Consider the following 23,966-nt stretch of genomic DNA (forward strand, 5'->3'; position numbering starts at 1 on the left):
AAAGAAATCCTCATTATTTCTGGGGCTATGTTAGCTGATTTTGTTACTTGTAACCAAGATTTCTACCTTATACAGTTGCTTCTAGCAGCAGAAATAAGAAGAATAAATAAGAGCCTGGAAAATGTCGTGAGAAAGAAGGCGAGAGATGATACACAGAGAATCATACCTCACTACTTTTCACAACAAGGGTTCTCTCTGGCTTTTCACAGTCCTCGAATTCTGGTTGCCAGACTGATTCTTCCAACTCCAGATCTAAAATAATTTCTTTAACCCTTACATTTTTTTCCTTCACACGTGCAATTTCAATCTCTTTTTGTTTATATGCAGCATCAAACTCACTATTGAAAGCTGTTTTTACCTTGTAAATAATATCCTGAAATATCAATGTTATAAACACATCATGTATTATACCCTTACTGGCAACATGGGCCCACATTTTTACTTTTTCTCCAAAATCATTTTACAAATTATACACAAGTTAATCTAAAATACTGTTTGCATTAAGTCATTTCTTGGTTCAGTAATCTATAGTGGCATCTGACCATGAGCAGGATTAAGGCAACAGCATAACTGTTATACCACAGTGTCTATCCAGAAATGTACATTGTAATTCAGTGTGCAGGTATATTAACAAATGCTGAAGTGGATGATGGATACGTGGAGGCTCTTTGGACTGTTTTCTCTACTTTTGTGTATGCTTTTTTTTTTTTTAATCTATCATAAGAACATTTGAAAAGCAACATTCAGTATTTGGGCTTCCCTGGTGGCTCAGATGGTAAAGAATCTGCCTTCAATGCAGGAAACCAGGGTTTGATCTCTGGGTTAGGAAGATCAACTGGAGATGGGAATAGCTACCCACTTCAGTATTCTTGCCTGGAGAATTCCATGGACAGAGGAGCCTGGTGGGCTACCGTCCATGGGGTTGCAAAGAGCCAGACATGATTGAGCAACTAACACTTTCATTCAGTATTTAAGTTGGAAAATGTCTTTTTTTTTGAATCATGTTTGGGTAGATGAGGTGAAGAGAAGATGCACTGTAGAGGTTGTTTGGAGAAGCTCCCATAGAAGCACAACCATGTACAATATTCTTCTTCTGTACAGACAGGTCATTTTTAACTAGAAAGGGAACCCAGTCTAGCTAATTGGCAACTGCTTTGCCCCTAGCTCTACTGATGAGTAGAATGATGGGTCAAACTAAAAGCAGGCTTTATTTTATCATCAGAGTTCAATCTACATATCTATTCTACTGAAGATGAAACCATTAAAGCAGGGTGGAAAATGGTCTTAACAGCTGGCACCAGAATTTCTCCTAGCCTGAAAATACTTTCTGTAGGGAAAAGGTTTTAATAAAGTGGCAGGAAGGTGGGACACTGAGGGCATAAGTCAGCAGAAGCTAAGCAACCAAAGAGATAACTAAACAGCTCTCAGAATAAATACATAGGAATTTCAGGTATTGGAGGAGATGAAGAAGAGAAAAAGATAGGAAGAGACAGCAGAATAACATAGTAGGAAGTTAGAACTCAAATTGCAGACAGGGCTGAAAGATTTTCAAGAACAGGGATGACCAAACATTAAATATCAAACTATCTGCATTGGTGCAGTCTCAAGTTACTGGGTTTTCAAAAGCCTTCAGTTGGCTTGTACAGGTGGTGTGTTCTGAAGCTGACTTGTTGGGTTGAAAGCAAGCCTGAAGGACACCATACCTTATCCCTGAGCCCCAGAACTTATAGAAATCTTAGAAAGGAAATTGTATTTCCCCAGGTTAAGGAGATAGATAAGCAATCACATCTTGATCTTACAAGGAGTTCCTAACTGACATCTGGGTTACCTAGAAGGTGGCATTCAAGGATTTCTTTTATCTTTGAGCTTCCCAAAGACCTTTGTAGAAAGATGGTTTGTGATGTTAGCCAGTGGAGGGTGCTCTTTACAAAACCTGGTATCACAGAACCCACTCCACACTGATGAAAACAACTCTTGTCCATAAGCTCTGTTTAAAGAAAATGGAGCTAGCCATCTGCATGTTTCTCTGTGTACTTTAAAGACATCATTTGATTGGCATTTGATTTCAGTTTGAGCCTTTGCAGGACACTTCATGGAAAGTTTGAGGTTTTCAAAGATAAAGAAAAAATTCACCCACTTTCAGCAATATAATTTGGTTGATTTTCTCCTCTCTGGAATGAAGTTCCAATTGGCTTGACAATAAAGAGGTATGTACCCTAAAATCAGTACTCAGACTGCCAAGCATGTAATTGGGCAAGCTGGCATCGTTTAAAGTCCCATCTTCTTCCTCTTCTTCATCCTCCTCTTCATGATGCTTTTTAACCATGGTAATTGCAGACTGAACCTCTACAATTTCTTTCCGTAGCTAAATATAGAAAAAGATGAAATGAGAGTTATGCAATAAGAAGAATTCTTCAAAGAGCAAGTTTGAGACAACTTAATTATTTCAACAAGTGTTTTAAAATGTTAATTGTCTTTCCAACAATTGAATTTAAAGTGATGGATAGTTCCTGAACCTGCTGAAGAGAAAGCTTCAGAAACTGATAAACTGTGGATAAATCATGAAACTAAAAAATGTTCTTGATAGTGTGTAATATTCATATCCTTCTGTCAGGATGACAGCTGCTTGTAAATATTTTGAGTCTTTCTTGGTACTTAAGCATTAAAAAATATACCTTCTCTTCATGTTTTATAGGAACTTATTCCCATAGGACTATATCCCATATATTTAGATATAGGACTGTTATGTGTTGGCAAGAAGAATTAAGCATGCCTTCAATTTATGTGTCAGAAAAAGAATGAATGCAAAGTTCTGGCCAAAATGAAACTATCCAACTGGACAGTATTTTTAAGTGGTTTGACAGAGATTGTTGGGAGGGAAATGCTAGGATTACTTTAGGAAAACCATAAATCCCATCAAAACAGATTCTACTTCATCCCTGGCCAACTATCTTAAAATATAATCCCCAGTGATAAGAGATGATAAAAATGAGTTATGAGTAGATGAAGAACTCATGACCAGAACAAGAACAAACTCCCAAATATAATTTTTAAAAGTATATCATCATATTTGAGGGATAGTCAGAGTTGTTAGGATATAGGTTCTAGACGTACTATTTAGATATAGGTCTACAAATATAAACACAAACAATATCTAGACTTAAGTAGTATTCCGACTCAAATCTGTATGAAGGAAATACTGAAACAGAAAACATCATAAATAAACACACATATATATTTAAAATTGTACTTTAAGACACTCTGTTTCAATCTTCTTTTGCTGCACAACTCTCTTCAATTCTTTCAACTCTTCATCTGTGCGTTCTTTCATTGGGAAGTTCTCAATCACACAGGGGATGTGAAAGCACTTGGGGGTAAAAAAAGCAAAATGAAAAAAATACAGTGTCAGTACAATTATGTGTATCTGGGGCACTGTGGGAGATGTTTTCTCTGATTAAAACTAATTCATAGGCTACCATCATGCATGAGCGAAATGGCTGATGGAAGTTTTTTAAAAAGAACAATGCATGCCATCAGTACTGGTGTAACCTTTGTAAGAAAATACTGTACTTCTGTGAAAGATCTATTTCTAGAGCAGTGCTTCTCAACTAGAAGTGATTTTGCTTGCCCCTGTCCCCATCTTCTTCAGGTCCCCAGGGGTGTTTGGCAAAGTCTGGAAACAGTTTTGACAGTCACTAATAGGCGTGGTGGATACTACTGGAGCCTAGTAGACAGAGGCTAGGAATGTTGCAAAAATCCTCCAATCCATCAGACAGCACCCATAACAAAGAATTATCCAGTCCCAAATGTGCCGTTCTCAAGAAATCCTGTTTTAGAGCAATACTCAAGCTCATAAATGTAGGGTGACCAATACTTCATGATCTAAACAGATGGCATATTTGAAAGTGAAAAAGGTGCCGTTAATAGTTACTCCAGGATCATAGGCATAAATTGGGGCTTTCAGTTACCCTAGACAAAGAGGGAAACTGCATTGGGAGGAATCTTAATAAAAAGGCACAAAAACAGCCCTTTAGAAAATGTGAAGCTAGACACAGGTAGAAATCTGAACATTATTAGATCTAGTTTGCAATCTGTGTGGAATGTGAGTGAGGTGGCTTTTTTGGAATAGACAGATATTGAGACTTGGATGCAGGTGGTGTCATAGAGGAAAGAGAGAAAGAGGTGTAAGACAAATCTTAAGAGATGCTGGTTTAGAAGCACATGGGGACTGAGCAGAGAGGGAAGAATAAGACCCAGAGAAAGTGACACATGGAGGCGGAATTCAGCACAGGAAGGGGCAAGGCATGGTTTGCTTTCCTATATATGGACTTCCCTGCACTTTTTCTTTTTTTAATTTAATTTTTTTTAAATATAAATTTATTTAATTGGAGGTTAATTACTTTACAATATTGTATTGGTTTTGCCATACATCAACATGAATCCACCACAGGTATACACGTGTTCCCCATCCTGAACGCCCCTCCCTCCTCCCTCCCCGTACCATCCCTCTGGGTTGTCCCAGTGCACCAGCCCCAAGCATCCAGTATCATGCATCGAACCTGGACTGGCTATTCTTTTCACATATGATATTATACATGTTTCAATGCCATTCTCCCAAATCATCCCACCCTCTCCCTCTCCCACAGAGTCCAAGAGACTGTTCTATACATCCAAGAGACTGTTCTATACATCTGTGTCTCTTTTGCTGTCTCACATACAGGGTTATCGTTACCATCTTTTGAAATTCGATATATATGTGTTAGTATACTGTATTGGTGTTTTTCTTTCTGGCTTGCTTCACCCTGTATAATAGGCTCCAGTTTCATCCACCTCATTAGAACTGATTCAAATGTATTCTTTTTCATGGCTGAGTAATACTCCATTGTGTATATGTACCACAGCTTTCTTATCCATTCATCTGCTGATGGACATCTAAGTTGCTTCCATGTCCTGGTTGCACTTTTTCTTTTTAAAATTTTCTGCCATGAGACTTTCAATGAAAATTTTCATTGGCTAAGATGTACTTGAAGTTATATCTGTTACCTTAAGAGCTCGGCCTTTCACAGCCATCGAATTCCAGCATTCTTCTTTGATGATTTCAGCCAAATATCTCTTGGCTAGGTTTTGCATCTCAACATCCTTTCTTATCTTAAAGAACACAGAAGGGAAAAATAATGTTGAAAATGTGGCCTCAAAGAAAATAGCTTGACTGTAAATTCCTTAACCAGATGCACTTGGAGGGGATATTCCCCTATCTTTGAGAACCTAAGGCTTAGTCGGCAGGCTCAGGATTTCCTTCCTTGAGGACCAGGGTGTCAACATGAACACCACTAAGGACAGGCAGGTCCTACACAGGAGCCAAGGCAGGTGTATGGGCCGTTGCACAGCTGTGTTAGCTAGATAGCCATACACACTTCACAGAGCTGGCTGGCTGGTGCAAGGCGGTGAAGCAAACCCACCGTGCCACGTATTCTTGTTTTATTAGAAAAGTTTGAAATAGCTAAAAATGTTGGCTTAATTCTTGTCGATGTATATCCGAAGTGCCAGTTTGTGACCTCTGTCTTGGGGTCTTTACTGTACTAAATTCTTCTTTTATTTACATCTACCATGAAATGAATGTTCTACTGCTCCTGGGGATGTACTTTTTCCCGTTTAGAAACATATGTTACCTCAGTTAGATTTTACCTCCTTAACTGATTCTATTACCTAATATTTAAGTATGAAGTATTCTTATTTTAATAAAATTTACCAAGAGCTAGCCTGAAAGTGACACCCAACAATCTTTAGTTGTTAGGGTCCTCTTCAGAATCTTTTTTCAAAATTTTTTTTTTACTGAAGTGTAGTTGATTTACAACGTTGTACAGACCTTTTTTTTTTTTTTTAATTTTACTTTGTTGGAAGAATTATTAGAAACCTAGCTGAGACTAGTATCTCTCAGATTCATTCATTCACTCATTCATTTATTTATTTTTATTTTATTAATTGTCTGAACAAATATCATGTTTAATTTGCATTTTGTTTTTGATTTTGTCCATTGAGTTAATGGCTAAAACAGTTTAAAATTACTTTTCCTTAAATAAACGGCTCTTTGGGCATGGCAGTTGTCAGAATCTGACTGATTTCCAGGGCCCTTCCAGGTTTTCCCTGTACTACTTCTGAAGCTACTTGATCAACCCTTTCAGAAAAAATATTAATACTGTTGGACAATATTACTATTACACAGTAATTAATTAATGTCCAGGTGGTCATTATTGGGCTTTGGTCTCTTCCTTATTGGTGGGATCCTGGCCAGAGCTTGCTAGTAGCGTGGTTTCTTTAGGACAGGGATCCCTTGCTCTCCCCAGGGACAAATACTCTGCTCCCAGGTGGATTGACGGTGCCATCTGCTAACAGCGTTCTGTCCTGACTGTCGGGTTCTACTATCACATCCAGTGTAGGGCTGATATCTCCTCAAAAGCCCAGAGTTCAGGAAAAATAAACAACATGAGGGAAATCAGCATGTGAAGAGCCTATCTCTGTACCAAAGTCTGAGTCAGAGGATCAAGGAAGCTCCTCGAGGGAGGCACAGGAATTTGATAAGAAACAAGAAGTGGGGCCTCTGGGGCAGAGGCATGGGTTGGAGTCGGGAGCACAGTGGCTGCATCAGTGGTCAGGCATCCAGAGGGGCAGGTTGAAAGAAGCAATGAGAGGATGAGGACGGGAGCAGACATCTAAGCCAACTCATTTAAGGGTGGTCAAGATGAATGGGCTGGAAGAAGCTGGTGGTATCCCAGGCCTGAGTGCGGCCAGGGCCAAGGAGGATGAGCCAGAAGCACAGAGGGCAAGGCCAGGACTGCTTCCTGGCTCTGACTCAAGTTGTATTCTCTTAACCAAGTGAATACAGTGGCTTAACCAAGTGACTGAGTCTCTATGACTTAACTTCCTTAAGTGAGGAAAACAATAACCTACTTTTTTGGATTGCTACAACAATCAAATAACATTCAAAAAGGCCCTAGATTGGTTCCTATCTGTTGTGAAAAGAAAAGGGGATACATTGCTAGTCTTCTCCAACCGCTTACACAATGGCTATAGTGTAGGTGGTGCTCAAAGATTAGAAGAATCAGTGAGTACAGGGAGAATGATTTCAACTCGAATTAAGAAAGGGCTTACTAAACAAAAAATGTTTGAAGTTGATTTCAGGTGGCTGAGGAGACTTTCAAAAATGTTCAAATATATGGCAGAAGATGGTTGGCATAATGTCATGGTGAAGAGACAGCAGTTGTCTGGCTGGTCTAGATGCTCCTCTTCCCCATAACTTCTCTGACTCATTCCATTTATATGACTAAGTTTGCTTTATTCACGTTATGGTAGAAAAGTTTTATTTTATTTGCATTATTCTGGAAAAGTTCTCCTTCCCATTTTCTTTTTACTTTATTGAATCTTTATAGTGCTTAAATAAAGTTTTTCGTTACCTTTTCTACTTCTTGCTCATTTTCATTACGCAGTCTTTCCAGTTCTTCAAGATCCAGGCCAAATTCTTGTTGCTCTAATTTTGCAATATCATCTACTGCTTCATTTTCTTCCATCATGTCAAGAACCTGAATTTTCAAGTAGGAAAGGTTGGAGATGAGTAAACAGTTAAACTTTAAAGAAACATTTCCTTGAGTCTCTTCAGACAGCAACCAATAAAAAATAGATATTCTGTTTATCTAAATGTAACTGTCAAGCAAAGAATTAGGTTAGAGGGTTAATTCATAAAAGCTTACTTATCTAAAAACAACAAAAATATGTAATTATATTAAGAAATTACAGATATTTAGGTATGCTAATGGTAGTCTTCTTAAGTATTTTCAGAGTTCATATCTTTTAGATACATATACTTAAATAATTAAAGGTGAAATGATATGAAATCCAGGATAGTTTTTTAAAAAATATGCTGGAGGATATTGTATATGTGCATGGTGAGAGGGGCATGGGAGAGGATGATGTATATCTGCATGCTCAGTCACTCAGTCACGTCCAACTCTGTGCAACACCATCACTCCTCTGTCCATGGGATTCTCCAGGGAAGAATACTGGAGTGGATCACCACTCCTTTCTCCAGAGGATCTTCCCGAGTCAGGGATCAAACCCAAGTCTCCTGTATCTCCAGCGCTGGCAGGCGAATTCTTCACCCCTGAGCCACCTGGGAAGCCCTAGTGGATGGCGTACAGGAAACACTACTGCTGATTAGATTAGATTATTAGTCCTTCCATTTATACATATATTTGAATATTTCTATAATAAAAATATCTTTAGAAGTTTATAGCTTTAGTTCTTCTTCGCTTTCTGCCGTAAGGGTGGTGTCATCTGCCTATCTGAAGTTATTGATATTTCTCCCAGCAATCTTGATTCCAGCTTGTGCTTCCTCCAGCCCAGCGTTTCTCATGATGTACTCTGCATATAAGTTAAATAAGCAGGGTGACAATATACAGCCTTGACGTACTTCTTTTCCTATTTGGAACCAGTCTGTTGTTCCATGTCCAGTTCTAACCGTTGCTTCCTGACCTGCATACAGATTTCTCAAGAGGCAGGTAAGGTGGTCTGGTATTCCCATCTCTTGAAGACTTTTCCACAGTTTGTGGTGATCCACACAGTCAAAGGCTTTGGCATAGTCAATAAAGCAGAAATAGATGTTTTTCTGGAACTCTCTTGCTTTTTCCATGATCCAGTGGATGTTGGCAATTTGATCTCTGGTTCCTCTGCCTTTTCTAAAACCAGCTTGAACATCTGGAAGTTCACGGTTCACGTATTGTTAAAGCCTGGCTTGGAGAATTTTAAGCATTTGTGAGATGAGTGCAATTGTGCAGTAGTTTGAGCATTCTTTGGCATTGCCTTTCTTTGGGACTGGAATGAAAACTGACCTTTTCCAGTCCTGTGGCCACTGCTGAGTTTTCCAAATTTGCTGGCATATTGAGTGTAGCACTTTCACAGTATCATCTTTCAGGATTTGAAATAGCTCAACTGGAATTCCATCACCTCCACTAGCTTTGTTCGTAGTGATGCTTCCTAAGGCCCACTTGACTTCACATTCCAGGATGTCTGGCTCTAGGTGAGTGATCACACAATTGTGATTATCTGGGTCATGAAGATCTTTTTTGTACAGTTCTTCTGTGTATTCTTGCCACCTCTTCTTAATATCTTCTGCTTCTGTTAGGTCCATACCATTTCTGTCCTTTATTGAGCCCATCTTTGCATGAAATGTTCCCTTGGTATCTCTAATTTTCTTGAAGAGATCTCTAGACTTTCTCATTCTATTGTTTTCCTCTATTGCTTTGCATTGATCACTGAGGAAGTCTTTCTTATCTCTCCTTGCTATTCTTTGGAACTCTGCATTCAAATGGGTATATCTTTCCTTTTCTCCTTTGTTTTTCGCTTCCCCTCTTTTCACAGCTATTTTTAAGGCCTCCTCAGACAGCCATTTTGCTTTTTTGCATTTCTTTTTTTGGGGACACATATTACAACATCTATGACAAAGTAATAATATCTTCAAGATATAAAGAGCCATTACAAATCAACCAAAACAACAAAGACAATATAATAGAAAAGATGACTTCAGTTTCAAAATGGACTGAGAATGGGCTTTGCAATCTTCCTTTCTTGCCCAATCCATAAAATCAAGAGAAAGAAGTGTGTAATAAATCAGTAAATCCAATGCTGCAATCAAAAAAGGAAGAAAGAATCCTTCACAGAATGGAAATTGGTTCTGAAACATGACAATCAGTTGGATCTGAATGGTGCGGCATAGCCCAAGGGTCCATGGGACAGTACTCTGGCCAAAGGTAGACTGGAATTATCTGCTGAAGTTAGATCTCCTACACATCTTCTTCCCAAGCTTGCTGCACTGTTGTGGTGAAATTATAACAGAGAATTTCAATTATAAAGATGAGCATGCAATAATCAAAAAAATAGATCTCCAAATATTTGGGGTATAACAAAACCACTGAAGAGAGACAATAAATTTAATAAGCAGAAAACTTGTTGCAAAGAAAAAGAGTTAATCAAGCAAGAAGAGTAGAATTTCACAGTAACTAGGGATGCAAAATATTGCATCATCAAAATAATTAAGAGGTCATGGAACTGAAAAGTTTAATCTTCGAAACAAACAGAAAATTCAATAGATGGGCTGAATAGTGAAATGGACACAGTTGAAGATACTGATTGGTAAAAGTCAGTTAAGAATCCTCCCTGTGTATAACAAAGGATAAAAAGATAAAGTGTAAAAGGAAAATCAATCAATGTGTGTGACATATCTAGAAGTACCTGTTACTAACATGACTTTAAGAAGAAGAGAATAAGAGAACTGGGGCCACAATGTTTAAAGAAACAATAGGGAGAATTTTTTAAAGACACAATAAAGCATGAAAACTCAAGATTTAACAAATAACCCAGGACTAGAAACAGATTGTATGGAAACAAGAAACAAATCCTAAACATTTCCAAAGAGGAAAAGAGTATCACAAAAATAGAAGAATAAGACCAAGAGAAGAACCCATATCAGTGACACTGAATTCAAGAATACAATGGATCAATAGCTTTGGGTCAAAGTTTTAAGTGGAAGAAAAACTTTGAGTCTCTAATTCTATAGTCAACAATCCATCATTCAAGTGTGAGGTCAAAATAGAGTCATTTGTAAAAATTCAGAGACCCAGAAAGTTCACTAATACCTACCCTTCTGAAAAGATTATTAAGGATATACTGAAGTCAGAGGAAATTCTTACTAGGTCTAAACAAGATTTACCCATTTTTAAGAGTTAAAAAAAAAAAACAATTTAAACTATAATTCTGATACCAGTGAGACAAAGTGGGAGAAGCATAAGGAGTTGAGAAAGTAAAAAGTAGGAACAAAGTAAGCACACTGGACTCTAATCTGGAGGGCAGGCATGATATGACATGGGCTTCCTGGATGGTGCTGGTGGTAAAGGACCTGCCTGCCAATGCAGGAGATGAAAGAGACATGGATTTGATTGGAGGAGGGCATGGCAACCCACTCCAGTATTCTTGCATGCAGACTCCCATGGTCAGAGGAGCCTGGCAGGCTACAGTTCATAGGGTCTCAAAGAGTTGGGCACGACTGCAATGACAGCATGCACACAGTATGACACACACTAAACCAAAGTTTCTCCAACTTAATGTGCCTGTGAATCACCTGGGGATCATGTCAATAGCAGATTTTATTCAGGATATCTGGGATGGGGTTGAGATTCTAGGCAATATCAATGCCTCTGTGCTCTATACTATTGAGCAGGAAGGCACCAGGTAATGTTACCAAAAAAAAAAAAAAGTAAGTCAAGCACGTGGGCTAGAATTTGATTTTTTTTTTTTTTTTGCCACATGATGCAGCATGTAGGATCTTAGTTCCCCAACCAAGGATTGAACCCTTGTCCTTTGCATTGGAAGCGAGGAGTCTTTAACCACTAGACACGAGGGAAGTCCCATAGAATTGAAAAAAAATAGAAAAGTCCCAAAATGGTACAAAAAAAAAAAAAAAAAGAAGAAGAAGAAAGAAAGAAAAGAACAATAATAACAAAAAATGCACAAGCAATCCAAACAGACAGGGAAGAAGGAGAAAGAAAAAAACTTGGAAATTAACAGAAAACCCAAAGTAAAATGGCAGGGATTAAGTTTAAACATATCAATAATTATAGTAAATGTGGCTAAACTCGCCCATTAAAACTCTTAAATAGGATTTAAAGAAAGTAGTCCAACTCCATACTAATTAGGGGACATAATAAAGTTGGAAATAAAGCAGTTGAAAAAGATATGTAAATAAGAGCTAACAAAAGGAAATAGAGCAAAAATATTAATATAAAAATCAAAGTGTACAGTTAAAAACATCCAAAGAGGCAAATATAAATATTTCACAAGGATAAAAGGAGCAATCTATCAAGGCAATCTGTCATGCATGTTTTTTCATCTAACATAAATACGATAGAAATACAGGGATAAATTGACAAACTGCTATCACCTAGAAATCAGTTTAAATAGCAAAAACATAAACTTTACTAACACCATCAGATTGATCTGATAGGAATTTAAAGAACATTTTACCCATCTTGCCCCCAAAACCCAGAAAACAAAATATTCTTTACTAACACATGAAACACTCACAAAAAGGGACTAGGTACAAGGTCACAGAGATAATCTCAACAAGCTTTATTTACTGAGCACAGTGAAATGAAGTTCAGAGTCAGCAACAGAAAGATATGCAAAACAATCTATAAATAAATAAAAGACAAACAATCTGTAAATAAAAAACAGGAAAATACATACATTCTTGCAGAAAACCCTTTGGTTGATATGTTCAAAATGGAATTAGAAATATTTACAACTAAGCAATAATGAGAAAGTTGTATATCAAAATCAACGCAATGCAGTCAAAGTGGCACACAGTGGAGTATTTATGGTCACATGCATAGTATAATGGAAAAAACTAGGAAATAAACCGCACTTCCAACTAAAAACAGTAAAAGAGGAAAAATAAAACTGAATGAAGCAAGGAGGAATGAATAAAATTCTAAATTGATCAAATCTGAAATTTATAAAAGGTAGAGGTATAAAATAAAGTATAATGTTATCTCAAAATAACAGAGTCAAATCAATAAAACCATACCTGATTCTTTGGAAATGTTAATAAAATAGAAATTCTGTTGGATAGGGTGATCAAGAAAAAAGATAAAAGTCACAAACATACAGCATTAGGAATAAAATAGGACTATAATGCAAAAATTAGAAGAGACTTAAAAAGTAGACTATTACATAATTGTATACATTTAGACAGTTTTCTAAGAAAATATAATTTATTAAATCTATACCTGAAAAGAAATAGAAAACCTGGTAAGACTAACCATAGAAGAACTTGAAACAATAGGAAAGAATCAACTCTGCAACAGACATCAGACCCAGATAGTTTTACGTGGTGGAGGGGAGGAGGGGGTTGTTTATCAAATCCTTTTTAAAGAAATGGAGAATCTCCATTTTATACAAACTATTCCAGAGAATGGGAAAAAAAGTAGAAAGCTACTCAAATCACTTGATAATGCTGTTCTAACTCCAATATAGACCAAGAAAGTATATGAAAAATAGACCAATATTATTTATGACTAGAAATACAAAAATACTAATAAAACATTAGCAAGTTAAATCTGGTGTACTACGTAAAATGACCAAAGTCTATCTGAGGAATACAAAAAATACAAAACATCTGATAAATTTCACAATAAAATTAACGATAAAGACTCCTATAAAACAAGGTATAGGAAGGGATTTCTTTTAATTTGTAAAAGGATATCTAACAGAAAAATAGCACTTAAAAGTTAGAAATGTTCCCATTAAGGTTAGTAGATAAGCATGTTCTGATCACTATTACATTAGAAGCCCTTACCATAACATAAGAAAAAGAAATAAAGTAATATAAAGATTTATAAGTAAAAATAAAGTAATAAATAAATAAATAAAATAATAAAATCTATTAAAACTGTTTGAGAAAAAAATATTCAAAACCATCAGAAAAAAAAAGATTGATAAGAGACACATGATTTTCAGGAGATATTGATAGTCCACTTACACAATCTAAGAGATTCAATTGACAAAACAAAAGAACTAAAAAGAGAATTCAGAAAGGTGGTCATATACAAAATTAGTAACATTCATATCCAGTAGTATCCAGTTAGAAAATGTAATAGAAAATATCCCACCCACAAAGGATCTAATAAGAAACATACACAAAGTCACTTTCAGACTATGAAACTTCACTAAAGAACTTGTTAAAAACTTGGAAATATATATATACTTATTGATATGTTACATATTATATAAAAGATTTATAACATTTATAACATAAATCTTAAATAATATATATAAAGTTTCAGAGATGGCAAAGAAATTCTTCTCCAAATCAAACTGTAACCAGTTATTCTCAATTAAGATGGGGAACACATGTACACCCGTGGCAGATTCATGTCAATGTATGGCAAAACCAGTACAATATTGTAAAGTAATTAGCCTCCAATTAAAATAAATAAATTTAAAAATAAAAATAAAATAAATCAGAGTTTTTTACAGAGCTTGACAAGGTGATTTTAAAATTCAAATAAAAAAGTGTGCATAAAGAGGCCAACATTTTCTGAAAATGAAGAGCAAAGGGAGAATTACTTTCAAGATATAACCACATTTTATAAATCTATAGCAATCAAAATAGTTTGGAATTGGCTAAGGAAAAGATCAGCGCTCAATTTCAGAAGACAGAGTATCTAGAAAAAATTCCATATTCATGGGAATCCGGGGAGGCACTGCAAATCATCAGGAAAAGGATGGCCACATTCAATAAAATGAATTGGTAAAATGCAATGTTAATTTTTTAAAAAAAGTTAGATCTATGCTTTAGACAAAACATAAAAATATTTGGAGTATATTTGGCTGAACCACATAAAATAGCAATCTCTGTGGTTCAATCTAACAAGGGCCACCTCTAGATTTGCCCAGTGCGTGCCTCCATGCTCTTTCCCTCTTCCAGTTGAGTGGGATAAAATCAAGGCAACCTTAGAAGCCATGTGCTAGAAATAGCAGAGTCTCTGTCAGCCTGGATGGAACAGAGTAGCCACCGGCCTGAACACCCACCCAGAACCATTATATAGGGAAAGAAAGAAACACTTCATCCCTATGCCATTATGTTTTTGGAGTTTGTCATCACAGCTTAGCTGTGATATCACAACACTTACAGTTTTAGCGAGTGCTTTGATTCCTCTTTTTATCTCTTTCCTTTTGTTGGAAAACAATTTAACCTCATTTCTGATGGCCTGGAACGGAACAAGTACATCATTTAGGTAAGTAAGAGATCAGAGATACATGTGTATGTATATAGATACACAGATAGCACTTCTTTAGAAAAATAAGGGAAAAAATTAAAGACTAATAATATAAAGTATACATGGAGTAGTAATAATACCACTGCAATACTTATGCTTAAGTCTGAACTGTTGCTATGTAAGTGACCACTGAAGCAACTTGGAACTGAGTGAGGTCAATGATAAGGCCAACAGTAAGAAAATAGTGAAAAATTAAACAGAGTAGTTGATAAAAGAAAACCAGTCTGCTATTTCCTTGGGTCTTGCGCAAGAGCAGACTAAATCCAGACACGGCTGCCACCTTTGTCAGCTTTCTGCACATCTGAAGCCACAGTGTCTCTTCTGTTCCAGATCCACCCCTTTCGTGTAAGCCAACCTTGCAGCATCCTCTCAAATGTACTGCAACATGAGGTGTTACAGTTCATTCTTTGCTTTGGCACACCTGGACACTTTTCTTTGGTTTCACATTAGCCTAGGTACAGTGCTTAAAGCATATATAACTTAATCTAGAAAGACTGAGCTGTGTTTGGTATGCTTGCTTACTTTCAGGAAAGTTACACTTATACAATGTAACGCTCTGCCAAGCAGTATTTCTACTTTCTAACTTTCCAATGGGTTTTCATAGGAAATGAATCTACCTGGCACACCTACAAAGCATTATTTCAAACCTCTTTTATGTTTTATGAATACCTCTTGGCTTTTCTGTTGTATCCATGGAATTTCTTCTATCTTATCAACTTTGACTAATTCCTCCTGTGATGAGTCAGTGCTTAACTGCATATTCTCAGTTACCTTAGAAGAAGACAGATATTTCTTGAATTAAAAATTCATCAAGTTCTCCTCCTACCCTACTTTATTTCATTGCTTGAATCCCTCTGCACTTGTTGCATTAAAAAAAATGTTAATAAGCACTTTGCCTGCTCAAGATGTAATGCTTAATTTTATTCCTTCCAATCTGTCCTTATATCAGCCATGCTTCTTACTGAGAAAGCAACAATGATCACCAAATCACTTTTGGCCTTCTTCCTGTTCCTGTAGACCAGATGCTATGGCCTGTTAAGGCCTGCCCCACTATTTGTGCTTAGGATCTTAATCTTTTCTTCCTTTTCGAGGCCTCTGCATCACCCTTCTGTATCATTCATTTCTGCCTTCTACTGAATCTTTCCCAACAGTATCTAAACATGCTCTGGAACCTCCTGTCCCAGGAAAGCTACTCTTCACTGACCACCACATTCCCTTTTAGCTGCCACACTATTTCTGTGCTCCCTTTTGTGGCAAAAAGTCTTGGGAGAGTTTGGGATGTCACACTCTGTTGGTTCTCCTCACTGGCAGCTCCTCACTGGTTCTTCTCAATTTCCTTTGCTTCCCTGAACTCTTCTCCTGGTCTCTAGAAGTTGCTCTGTCTTAGTCCCCCCTTGTATTTCTCACCATCCACTCTTCCATGATGATCTTACCTAGCTTTATGGCTTTAAATTCCATTCATATACCCTCGACTCTCAGATGAACATCTTGCATCCTGGACTCTGCCCAGAACATCTATACAGTGCCCTACTTGGTATCTCACTTGGATATGTTCTCATGCAAACAGTATTCTAACAGTGTCCTCATGCTCAGTCTGGGGAACTGATTTTGGATTTTCTTCTTTCTCCCTACAGTGGCTCCCCCACCAGTCTCTCCCTTCTCCGTGAGTGGTACCCTCAAGTGAAAGATCTAGGCTTCATCCTTGAGTCCTTTCTTTCCCTTTCCCTCTAGGCCCAACTCATCAGAAGTTCTGTCACCTCTGCCTGTACAACCTGCCTGGAATCTACCCCTTCTCCACAACACTCTTCCACCTCTATTGCTGTTACCTGAGCCTTCTAATTCCTTGCTCTGTCTGCTTTCACTCTTATGCCTATCAAAGCAGGAAGAATCATATTCCACACAGCAGAAGCAATCATTTTTAAAAAGTGTAAATAAGACCCTGTAAATCCTTTGCTCAGAACACTTTAATAGGTTCTTACTACATTTAAAATTATGTCCAAATGCTACCTGGTTTACAAAGCCCTTCTTTGCCTGTTCTTTTTCCCATCTCAAGGACCTCACCTCCTACCACTCTCCCTTGCTCACTTCAACTGCACAGGTCTTTTTTATTTTTAGGTCTTTAAATGTACTAAGCTCTTTGTCCCTCTGCCCTGAGTACCTGCCCTCCCCCACACATCTGTACTTTTTTTTAAGTCAAGTCACAGACCTTCTCCTTGGAGGGGCTATTCCAGCCAGTATTCTCACACCAACCCCTTTTTATTCAGTAAATAGATCTTGTTACTATCTAGTTTTTCTTATGTATTTGATTATTCATTTATCTTTCCCTGCTGACCCCCAAACCCCAACTGGAATGTAGGCTCCATTAAAGCAGAAATTTCCCCAACTGTTTATGGCTATATCACCATAGCTTAGCACTCTGTAGGCCCTCAATAAACATTTATTAAATGACTGAGTGAATAAATGTCCTCTGGGTAGACACATTCTAAATAATGCCCATGATGCTAAAAAAAAAAAAAAAAGGAAAGAAAAAAAAAGTACAGAGAGACTAGTTTGAACAAGCACCAGAATGGTAACAGATTTCTTTTTCCAGATAGACCTTGTACTATGATCTTAAATAAGGTCTGAAATGTAATATTTGTGATTTTGCTTTGAGAAAATGTAGAATATTTTTCTCTTAACTGTAGTGCATGCTGTTTTTGAAAATCATGGGATATCTGGATAAAGAGGAATGTTACTAAAATATCTGCTAAAAGAAAACTATAACCTGAAAACATACCAATTTAGGAAGGAAGGAAAGAAAGGAGGGAGGGAGGAAGGAAGGAGAAAGAAAACTATATTGAAACTCAACTGCATGTTCAGATTCTGATTCCAAATCCAAGGATTCTCTTCTTGCTATACTTAAATAATCATTCTCTTCATCCATGATGGTCTTCAGGTAAGTTGTAAGTTGCTGGCTATATTCAAGAATATCATTGGCTAAGATTCCTCCAAACCGCCTATATTAATAAAAAGGAAAACACATAGGCTACAACATGACAATTTGGAAAAGACACATTTAGCAGTGTTACTTACAGGTACCTATCCATTTTTACACAGAGAAATATGTGGTCAATTCTCCACAGTGCCCTGAAGCTACTGGGACTCTGCTTCTTAGAGGACAGCACTCTCATAGGCTGCAGGACACAACAAGCTTCTTGATCTCCCTGGGGCCAGCTCTCCCCAGGCTGACCCCATCCCTTACCCTACAGGTCCTCTCTGCTCACCCAGCCTGGCCACTGCTCTGGTTGAACCTTCGGAATACACTAGGTGCTGTGCTGCTTCACGCTGTATATAATCACCTTCCCCTGTTCAGTCCTCATAGTCCCTGCCCCACACTGAAGTATTATTACTTCCACTCAGTACACCAGAGCATCTCAAACTTCAGGCATATCAGCATGGCCTGGAGGGCTTGCTAAAACAGATTCCAGGGCCCCACCCATAAAGATTCTGACTCAAAAAGTTCGATGAGGCCCAAGAATATGCATTTCTAACAAGCTCACAGGTGCTACAGATCCCACCTTGAATAACATGGTTGTAGATGATTTAGAGGGGTTGTCAGGTGCCTAAGTAAGTTTTATTACTGTCTTGCTTGCAGGAAGCACTATGAAATAGTATTTTTGTGGAAACAAATTGTACATTGATAAGTGGCATCCACTGGCAGATCAAATAAGGTGACATTTCAAGTCCAGGGCGTTACCAGCATGATCTCTATGCCCTGGCCATTATCTGTATGCTTGGCGATTATTTGTTTATTTAGAATTTTAGTTTTACTCTAAGCAAAGTCTAAATTAATTTAATATTGTCTGATTAGGAAAGCAAAGTCTAATTAGGAAAGTAAATCTGTATGCATGTACAGAAACGCACATACCTATGTCAGGTTTTTTAGGGATAAATAGGACTTTTAAAAATGATGTACTGTTCAGAGTTGTCCTCATTCCTTGTGTTCTTCCAACAGATGTTATGATAGGGAGGACAGATCACTTCATAGGTCTTAACTGTGTCTTTTTATTTTTTGTATTTTGATGCTTTGACATCTGGGGTCTTGTCCCTTCCAGGACCAGCAAGTCATAGAGATAGTAAACAACTTACCTGGAGCTCACCTTTCAAATGCAGATCCACAAGCCCACAGCCCCAAGCAAATCCTCTATTGGTCTTTCAACCTTGGGGCCACTATTTTCCTCTCCTAGTAATCCCTGGGTCAAGTATTGGACAACTAGCAGCAGCTCTTATGGCCCAGAACCCACTGAAGTTATCCAAACTAGCCAATCCTAAGCCTGGCTGCTCCTCACCATGGAAACCAAAATGAAGACTCTTGCCCATGTTTTCCCTGCTCCCTCTGTCTCCTAGCCCTCCCTGGTGCCTCCCTATATGGCCCTCACATAGCATGGCATCTTCCCCTCTCTTGGGATCGTTAGTACAACAGTTATTTCAATGGCAGTTGTCTCCAGTTATGTTGGCCCTGCCATTACCTAAATAATACCATCTACATTTTAAAACACCATATTATGTGAGGTTGCTTACTGCAACCTGTACTTACCTCCATCGTAGGTTAGCCAGTGTGTTGTCGTCTCTTCCATTCACCAGAATGCTTTGTCCATCCAATGAAATTCTCACCGATTGAATCCCGTGCCCCTGGTGAGAATGACTCCGACACCGAGTAAATGTTTCCTTAATAGTTTTAGGAACAAAGTGCAGAAATTACAAGTGCAACTTTACCACAGGGTTTTTTTCTAAGGGGGTTACATGCACTTTTGCTTATGGATAAACCTTTTCCTATTTGTTTACAGCATTTTAGTTCGTATGGAGTAGCCTCTTAGTACTACATAGAACTGAAAATTACTAATACAAAATACATTCAACAGTATTGATTTGTTCTCCTTTCTAGGTAATATGGAAAAAGAGGAATTATTGTCATCAATAGGGAAATCAGATATGGAAAGGAGAATAGACTTGCTGAGAATGGGCAGTGCAGGCAATTCAGATGTCTTCAAGGATTAAGCAAGTCCCCTTGACGTGCAGAGGCTGAGTGTGATGAGAGGAGGCGATGGGCACTGAGTGAAGAATGATGGAGGAGGCCAATTAAATCAGTTTAATTAGAACCCATACACAACATTAGTTGGTACACAGGGCAATGGTTTAAATTATTTGACCAAAAAATGGATTTCTTTGTCACACTAGTTATCAACCAGGATAGTTTAAAAAAAATTGTTTTTAATTTTTGAATAGGAAATACATTCAAATGTTTCAAAATTTAAAGAAAACCTATAAAAGAGTATGCAGTGAAATCTCCTTCCTTCCCCCTCCCCAATACCTCCCAAAGGCAATCAATATAATTATACCTTAAATATCCTTTCAGAGGATTTTAATGTATATAAATAAATTTTTATACAAACAATTTTTAATATGAAGTATAACATGTGTATTACACACTTTGCCTTTCTTACTTATTATAATAATATGTCTTGGGATTCTTTCCATATTGTTGCATAAAGATTTCCTTATGCTGTATTACAGCATAATATTCCATACTTTATTTATACACTGTTTATGCATGATTATTTATTTATCCAGTCCTCTGTTAATGGATATTAGGATATTACAAGCAGTACTGCCATGAATAACCTCCCATACGAGGCATGTTGCACAGAATCATCCAGAAGAACTCTGACATCTTGCTGTCATGCCACTATCAGTTGTAGCATACATTTACAAATCATTTGAATAAGAGAAAATGTACCAGTTTGCAAACTGTTCATTTAAAAATGATTCGTAAGACATTTAAGGTCTTTCCCTATATAATATGAAAGAATTAAATTGTACTGATAACCAGTACAACTTGAGCTCAAAACCTAGAAAAGGATCTTTCACTTGGGGAGAAGAAACTATTTTCATTTAAACAGAGATCTGAGAACAATGGAAATCAGAAGTGGTGGTAGGACGGGTGATCCTGAAGTCTGCAGGGGTTGGGGAGGGCTCGCGCGGGCCGCACCCTTTGTATTCTTCCAGCATCACAGGAAGACCCAGCCTGGGGGGGGCGGGGAGGGTGGCAGCAAGCAGGCCAGAGGCCCTCCAGGCCGGGGAGCTAGCAGCAATCATCCCAGATTTGCACAGGAATGCACTGTTTCCAAAGATGTTTTGTATATACCCTCTCCTTGGCTCTAACCAGAATCTCACAGGGTGAGAATAAGCAAGGCCTTCCTAATATCGCAGAGGAGCAGTTCAGTGAATTTTCTCGCCACACAGTAAGTGGTGATGGAGATGGACTGGAGCTCACCTACTGCCCCATGTTCCTTCTTTGCAGATCTCAGTCTAGTGGCCTGCATCTCCTCCCTTAGAGACTCAAACCTTGGCACATAAATACAGCTAACGTTGAAGTCAATAACACTATCAGTGGTAAATAAGTTATGACTCAATTTATTTAACAGTTCCAATTCCTTTCCTAAGAGCTTTTGTTCCTTATATGAGATCAAGATGCAAATCCCATGATTGGAGAAAAAAAAAGGAGTTTACCAAAGTATGAATATCTCGGATACATAGAATTCCACATTTAGCTATTGTTATGAGCCACAATCCATGTGGAGACAGAGACAGCATTCCAGGTCCATATAGTTTGCTTTGTATTTTTTGGTATGGCTTAAGAATGTGAACACCACTATGTTCCTGCCGATTAAAGAAAATGACCATATTATAGAAAAGATCAGGGGAGTGGCACCTTGCAGTTATGCATATATACTCAGATGCAAATCCATAAACATTGTTGTTGGAAATAAACTGATACATGATAAAGTGGACACCTGTATCTGCACCACATTTTAAAATCTTTGATTGCAAATAAATGTTGGTTTCAGCCAACTAAGAAAAGTCTCCTCTGTATATCAGCTACCATTAAAAATCCTAGCCTACAACTGACTATCTTGATTTTTTACTAATCCTTTCCAAATACTCCTATTCTCAAGTCAAAATAAATGAGTCAATTTCCACCACCACGACCATCACCGCCCCCCCCAACCCCACATTTCTCACGTATTCCCACCTTCAAACTTCTGCATGTGTGGTGACTTTTACCTGGAATGCTCTTCCCCATCCCATGCCCACCAATCTGGCTTCCCTCCCTACTTCAGGAACCCTACCTCCCTGCCAAGATTATACACAATATTTCTCACATCTAAATCTGAACTATTCTTCAAAGTCCAGTTCAACTATTACTTCTACCAGGAAGCTTTTCTTAAATCCTCCTTACTACAAACCATTCCTTCCTTCTTTGAATGTCTTTGTTTCAGACCTTGCTGATATTGGCTACTCAGAGAGAAGGCTTTTGAATGAAGGATTTAGAAAAAGAAAGGTGATATAATCTGGGTCAGTGTGTATAGCAGGAAATGATGCAATATGGAAGAAGTTTGAAGAGTGTGATGAAAGGATACTAGAAACATAGAGGCATTTTGTTTGCAACTTTCTTTAAGACTCAAGTATAAAGTTCCACTGAAAATCATCAATGCTGTAGCTCCTGACCCCGGTAGAATAAACTTTCTAATGATAGATTTTTAAAAAATAGTCTTGAAAGTCACTAAACTAATATTGCGTCATCCGCATGTTTATCTGACAAGTATGATGCATGTGCCACAAGTATGAGGTTGCTCAAAAATATTTGATGATGAATTAACAAATCATGCTAATATATCTAATTCAAAGAAGTTATTTTACTATAATAAAGACATTTTTTAACTGAACTAGAGTGTTAAAGCGTGGATCATGTCTAATGAATACATTGTACCAATCTTGAGTGCTAAGAAAAATGACAGAATGCTTAAGTTCCGGCATACTTTTTCAGGAAGAAGATAGCTGCAGATGTATGGCGCTTGGTTACAGAAGCCATATACTCGGTTACTATGCAAGTTCAAGACCGCAGAGGACAGAGTGTGCTCTGTCTCATACACAAACTTATGAATGAATTCATCTCTCAGCCTCCCTCGTTCATCAGCAAAGCTCGCAGAAACTGTAATATTTGGGGAAGAAGATAGAGAATTTGTACCATTTATTAATTTTATTTTTTAAATTGTTATGACAACTATGAAAAGCAAAACAAAAAATTAAATGCTCAGTTAATGTAGACTATTATGGGATAAAAATGATTGGAAAACAACTTGGCTCCATTAGAAATACTTGAGCATTAAATGACTAACAGTAAGTAAATTATATTTTATAAGACTTTTGTTAATTTTATCAGTTAAGTAGAGACACGATGAAACTCATGATGATCTAGACAGTCTTAATTAAGACATAAAAGTACCTTGAGGTTTTTTACTTTCTTATACTCTATAATTAAATATTTGCAAAATAGCTACCCAGATATATTTTTTATTTAAAACAAAGTGCCTATTTTATCAGACCTTTTTATCCAGAAGGTCTTTATGATTTTATCAATGAAAGTAACTCTATAATAACATATATGAATTTGACTCTGTATATTTAAAGCTACAAAAAAGAGTGGAGAAGGAAATAGCAAGCCACTCTAGTATTTTTGTCTGGGAAATCGCATGGACAGAGGAGCCTGGTGGACTCAGTCCATGGGGTCACAAGAGTTGGACACAACAACAACAAAAAGAGACATCACAAACTGACAAATCAACTCACAAAAGTGACAGGTGATCCTTTTTTTCCTCTGATAATAAGATTTGTATGAATGACAGGATCTAGTGACAAATAGATTCAAGGGATTAGACATGATAGACAGAGTGCCTGAAGAATTACGAATGGAGGTTTGTAACATTGTATAGGAGGCAGTGATCAAGACCATCCCCAAGAAAAAGAAATGCAAAAAGGCAAAATGGTTGTCTCAGGAGGCCTTACAAATAGTTGTGAAAAGAGGAGAAGCGAAAGGCAAAGGAGAAAAGGAAAGATATACCCATTTGAACGCAGAGTTCCAAAAAATAGCAAAGAGAGATAAGAAAGCCTTCCTCAGTGAGCAATGCAAAGAAACAGTGGAAAACAACAGAATGGGAAAGACTAGAGATCTTTTCAAGAAAATTAGAGATACCAGGGGAA

The 23,966-nt window shown here is 37.5% G+C and overlaps 1 protein-coding gene across 5 annotated transcripts in view; it reads right to left on the minus strand.

Moving 5' to 3' along the window:
* Window positions 1–23,966, minus strand: part of CFAP43 (cilia and flagella associated protein 43) — a 100,352-nt gene that overhangs the window by 22,209 nt on the left and 54,177 nt on the right. For 2 of the 5 annotated variants that reach the window (XM_040254373.1, XM_040254377.1), the window contains exons 14-24: window positions 22,745–22,917; window positions 21,435–21,584; window positions 19,462–19,592; window positions 17,734–17,881; window positions 15,555–15,656; window positions 14,739–14,816; window positions 7,452–7,577; window positions 5,044–5,148; window positions 3,251–3,367; window positions 2,138–2,365; window positions 167–373 (exon numbers count right to left, since the gene is read on the minus strand). In XM_040254373.1, coding sequence (XP_040110307.1) covers window positions 167–373; window positions 2,138–2,365; window positions 3,251–3,367; window positions 5,044–5,148; window positions 7,452–7,577; window positions 14,739–14,816; window positions 15,555–15,656; window positions 17,734–17,881; window positions 19,462–19,592; window positions 21,435–21,584; window positions 22,745–22,917 — 1,565 coding nt within the window. The remainder of the gene's footprint in view (window positions 1–166; window positions 374–2,137; window positions 2,366–3,250; window positions 3,368–5,043; window positions 5,149–7,451; window positions 7,578–14,738; window positions 14,817–15,554; window positions 15,657–17,733; window positions 17,882–19,461; window positions 19,593–21,434; window positions 21,585–22,744; window positions 22,918–23,966) is intronic. The other 3 variants (XM_040254374.1, XM_040254376.1, XM_040254375.1) reach the window with 3 other exon arrangements.

Source organism: Oryx dammah, unplaced genomic scaffold (assembly GCF_014754425.2).
Source record: "Oryx dammah isolate SB20612 unplaced genomic scaffold, SCBI_Odam_1.1 HiC_scaffold_14, whole genome shotgun sequence".
NCBI classification, from domain to species: Eukaryota; Metazoa; Chordata; class Mammalia; order Artiodactyla; family Bovidae; genus Oryx; species Oryx dammah.